General features: G+C 36.5%; 1 protein-coding gene across 2 annotated transcripts; it reads left to right on the top strand.

Annotated features, from left to right (window-relative positions):
* Positions 1 to 2,555, top strand: LOC121763820 (uncharacterized serine-rich protein C215.13-like). Of its 2 annotated transcripts, none has more exons than XM_042159907.1 (6): positions 1 to 181; positions 528 to 621; positions 804 to 921; positions 996 to 1,059; positions 1,151 to 2,068; positions 2,166 to 2,555. In XM_042159907.1, exons 1-6 carry the CDS (start codon positions 176 to 178, stop codon positions 2,355 to 2,357), a joined length of 1,392 nt encoding a protein of 463 aa, XP_042015841.1. In that variant the 5' UTR covers positions 1 to 175; the 3' UTR covers positions 2,358 to 2,555. The 2 variants fall into 2 exon arrangements, with proteins under 2 accessions (XP_042015841.1, XP_042015847.1); XM_042159913.1 differs by having other exon boundaries at positions 1,154 to 2,068.
* Positions 2,556 to 4,883: the final 2,328 nt, after the last annotated feature.

Below are 4,883 nucleotides of genomic sequence, written 5' to 3' on the forward strand. Positions count from 1 at the left end.
TTTCAAATCCTCATATGAGTGTGTTTCTTAAAATATTAAGCTGTCAAAGGAATCAAGCTAACGACCCTCAGATTTATGAACTACCATTTCTGATTCCCCCTCACACAGCAACTCAGAAAAACAGACCAAGATTCCTCAATTTCAATAACTATCTTCTCCTTCAGTCTGATTTACAATGGCAGTAAGTTCTCTTCACCATTTATTTCTCTGTCTTTATCTCTGTGGTGTGTGATTTGGAGCATTTAAAGTGGCTGCCAATCATAAAGATTCAATCTTTTTTTCAGTTTGCTACCAAAACTTTATATGGGCTGTGTTTGGATCTTTGATTGGTTCTGATGTTGGTTCTATTTCACGAAATAGGGCAACTGGAAAACTCCATTTTTCTCAAAAATTCAATTTTTTTTTTATCTAGTGTGGATGCATTTGTTGTCTAAGGCTGTATCTGTATGTATGAAGTAAGGCCACTATGTAAGATTTTTGGGATGTTTTTTCCTGCAATTTTTGACTGATTTCTTTGGTGAAATCAGACATCCGTACAGTTTAGGCCACACAGCAGAGATCTAGGGATGGTGATGAGGGAAGTTGATGAAGATCTAGCTATTTTTTTGGGAATGAAGAATGGTGAGAAGGAGAGAATTGCCCTTGCTCATAATGTTTTTATTGATTTCTATGTTTATTTCTCATAATTGAGTTTGATGACAAGAGTTTTCTTGCCATTTTGCTCTAAATTGTGACTAGATTAGTGTGTCTTATGGTGCTTGAGTTTGTTGGTATTCATGGTCCATGGATTCCTCTTGTTTTAGGCGGGGAGCCTAAACCGGATAGCTTGTTGACATCGAATGGATTGGGAGAAGAGGCCTTTCAGAGTTTGGGTGATGATGGCTTGCTCAATTTAGAGACTAGCAATAATGACCATGATTGGTATAGTCCCTCATGTCCACAACACATGAATAGTGTCATAATCTCGTTTTGAGTTGTTATCGATCGTGTTTCAGGCTCCTCGCGCAGCAAGATCAGGCTGATGCATCTAGTGGTGAATGCGTTTCTCTGATCTCCGAGGCAAGTATATATACGTTCAATTGTCGAAACAACTTGTAAAAACTTGGATATTTTTGAATTTAGGCTCAAAATTTTGCACTGTTTTCTGCAGCAGATGCCTAAACCAAACAATCTACGCCCTTCGGCTGCTGCTGCAAATAAAAGGCCTTTATCGTCTGGTGGCAGAAAACCGTCATCCTCTAGAGCAGCAACGCCTACTAGGCGACCAGCATTGGCTGCTAAGTCGAAGCCTTCTCGTGCCTCCACACCCACGTCTCGTGTACCTGCTGCAGCAGCAAAATCTTCTTCTAAACCTGTGGCTGCTCCAGTGAGAACCTCGACTCCTTCAAGAGTTTCACCGCGGTCTTCTACTCCAACCTCAAGAGCTACTGCCCCTGCAGCTAGCTCAAGGCCTGCATCCATGTCTCGTGCTTCCACTCTAGCTGCTAGATCCGTCTCTGCTGCACCTATGCGCAAGCCAACAACGACATCGACTACTTCTAGCAAGTCCCCTTCAGAGGGGGCTTCTTCAAGGGGAAAAGCAAGCTCCATAGCCACAAAAAAACCAGTTGCAACGCGTGGAGGCTCTTCGTCTAGTGCTTCAAATCCCTCGGAGATGCTCTCCATGTCTCATGATGCCCCAAAGAGTTTAAAAACATCTATGCCTAATAGGCCTGCATCTGCATCAAGAGGGAGGCCTAGTGCTCTCTCGTCTCCTTCCAAAGGGAAACCGAGGCAGAAATCATGCTCTCCTACCAAAGCACGGGTGACAAATGGAAACGCTTATAGAAATGGAAGCGCGACACTATCAAGAAGCCGGGGATATGGAAGACATGGCGATGATGATGATGTGAATCCTGTTCTAATGGGGACGAAAATGGTGGAACGAGTTGTGAACTCAAGGAAACTAGCTCCACCTAAACAAGACGAACACATCTCCCTCGAAAACCCCAAGAGATCCACCCATGAGAACTCGGGTTTTGGAAGATCACTATCAAAAAAATCACTAGATATGGCTATAAGGCACATGGTAAAGCATTTTCTCACCAAAATGAACTGTTTTGCTGCCATTTCTTGTTAGTATGATGCATATTCGATTTATGAATTCGACTCGTGTCGCCTTGCAGGACATCAGACGAAGTGTTAACGCTGCTGGAAGCTTAAAACCGGTAGCAACAACTACAGTTCTGTCCTATTTTTCCAATGGCAATCAATCGAGTTCTTCTCAAAGCAGCTCGTTTGGCGTCTCAGAGTCTCCAGTCACATCAAGCAGCGATAGTTCCAAGTCGAGCAACTGCGTTAACTCGTATTTTTCTTGATGGGAGAGGCTGCATTTTCATCATCAACCAAAAGAGTGATTTGGGTGTGAAGAAGAAGGTGGTTATAGTGTGAGAATATTATTGCATTTGGACATGTTATTTTTTGTGATGATCCTTAGCAATACTAATGTTGAGAACTACTTTGTTTATGATGAAAAACTGTCTGTAATTAATGTAGAATGAAAAGAATTAATGTCACCTGATTGTGTTGCATCCAAATGCATATATAGTCTAAGATTTAAGATATGAATCTTGATTTTTGTGGTCACTCTTGAGTCAAATTATGTGTGATTTATTTAATGTTATTTGCTTGTAAGAATTTAAATACATACATTTTCAATATTTTTTTTCCTTAAACTTTTTTTAATATAAATATATGAACTTTGCACTTTTTTATATTTGTTCATAAATCATATATCAAAACAAATGTGACAGTTATAACTTATGTGACAATTAAAACTACATACAATTAAAAAAATTTGTCACATATTATAAATTGCCACATCTCATATGATTTTTGATTTAGTAGGAAAATGAGAAAAAAATTCAAAATTCGTGTATTTGTGCTTAAAAAATAAAGTGTAAGATAAAAATCACTAATTCATGTATTTAAAAGCAAATAACTCTTTATTTAGTGATGAGAAAATATTTTTCAAGAAAGTTAATCATGTGAAAGAGTGTAATGGTAAGGTGGGTGAGAACTGAGAAGGACTGTGTCTAAGTTAAATTGGGGGAAAAAGTTCTATTCAATAAATGGACGGCTTCTGTTTGAAATTCAAAAAAATTCTTTGTATCAAAAGGAGTAATCATTTATTTCACAGTATAAATTCAAAAGCTGAAAAGTTTGAAATTTCTCGGGATTTAATTAATTAATTTATTTATTTTTGTGTTTGATTATATTCGAACTTGGCATTTGCTTAAATCAGAATAGTTCGTTGATTTTGTTCTTTTGTGTTTGTCTTTGTTAGCCATTATTCTACATTTTTTTGACCTTTTAAAACCTTTTATGAATCTATTCTATTAGATTTTGCTGTTCAAATGTCATATATTGAACTTGCATCTTAGTTATTTTATTTACCTTCAAATAAACCTACAATACTATTTATTCATTCAAATATCTAAATAAAAGTTTCATCTACATTATGTAATATAGTTATTTCAAACTTGAACTAGTAAACATTCTAAGTTGAATGAACGAAGGTTGAAAATTGAAATTTGAAATTTGAAACTGCAAATAGTCTTGGTCAATAATTATCCAACATAGCATAGCATAGAAGATCCAAATTTTTTGTATTAACCAGACGGAATTTTCAGATTAGTTATTAAAAAAATAATAGAATATATTTAAAACTAACTCTATAGATTACATGTACCAACGGTTAGGGTTTTGTATACTAAAAATCACCTTTTGAGTGATTGGATACTGTAAAACTCTACTTGTTATTTTCCAATGAATAAAACAGATTATTTTTGTCATAATGTTGTTATGTTTTACATTTAATGGTTGTTTATTGCATATTTAAATGTATAAGAACGTAAAAAAGTCTAAGTCTTTGTTCTAGTAGACAAGTTGTGGGCGTCGTCCACTTTAAGGTAACACGGTCAGTTCTGAACAAAGAAAAAGAAGAATTTCACAACCCAGATAGGCCTAGACTACCTATCGTGAAAGGTTGCAATGTCAGTCCGATTATTTCTAAGCCTTATTGAAATAAGATGACGTTGGTGTGGTATAGCACTGAATGGATCTAACAGCAAGACGAGTCTTTATGCTATCTACTGAAAGACGAGGTCTTGATAATAATTTCTTAATCAATGTACGTTAGCATTGAGCATACGATATTAAGTATCTACTACTTTGACTTACCAAAGGTGCGGGTTTTTCGTAACCCAACGATCCAGGTATATTGGGTAGTGGTGATCATTATCTAGCGTGCTAGGATTGCTATTACGTTGAATCGTGCGCGAGGAGAGTCTCGTTTGATAACATCCACAAGAGGAGCTCGAAACAAGGTTTTATTATTCGGAACCTAGCTAGTTGGAGTTTGATTACTCTATGAATAATAAATAAGAGTTTCTTGCTAAGTCCACTCTTGGAGATTAAATATGTTGATTAATTAAGTCCATAGCAGACATTGATTAATTAATGGATGTTTCTATCTTAAGCGCGGGAAATGAATTGAACGCAAATAAAGGAAACCCGGAATACTTGTAATTTCGGATTTGGAAAGGCAGTGCAATATTACTTCTGTAGTGGCTGCTTGTAATATTCCAATATAAGCTTATATTAAATTGTGGGTTCAATTTAATTAGTAAAAAGCTAATTGGGTGAGGCCTGATCCAATTCTTCCTTAGATCCCTGACTGAACCCAAGTTGTGACTTAATATAAATAGGAGAATAAAGGAGACAGAAAATACTTTTTCTACATAAAAATTTCATCCCCCTCTAGAGAGAAAGAGTTTGAAATTTGTGCCTCCTCCGTGAGCAGTTTCTGTCTTCCATTACCCGAGTCCTAGTACGTTGGTGAG

This window comes from Salvia splendens, chromosome 2 (assembly GCF_004379255.2).
Source record: "Salvia splendens isolate huo1 chromosome 2, SspV2, whole genome shotgun sequence".
Lineage (NCBI taxonomy): Eukaryota > Viridiplantae > Streptophyta > Magnoliopsida > Lamiales > Lamiaceae > Salvia > Salvia splendens.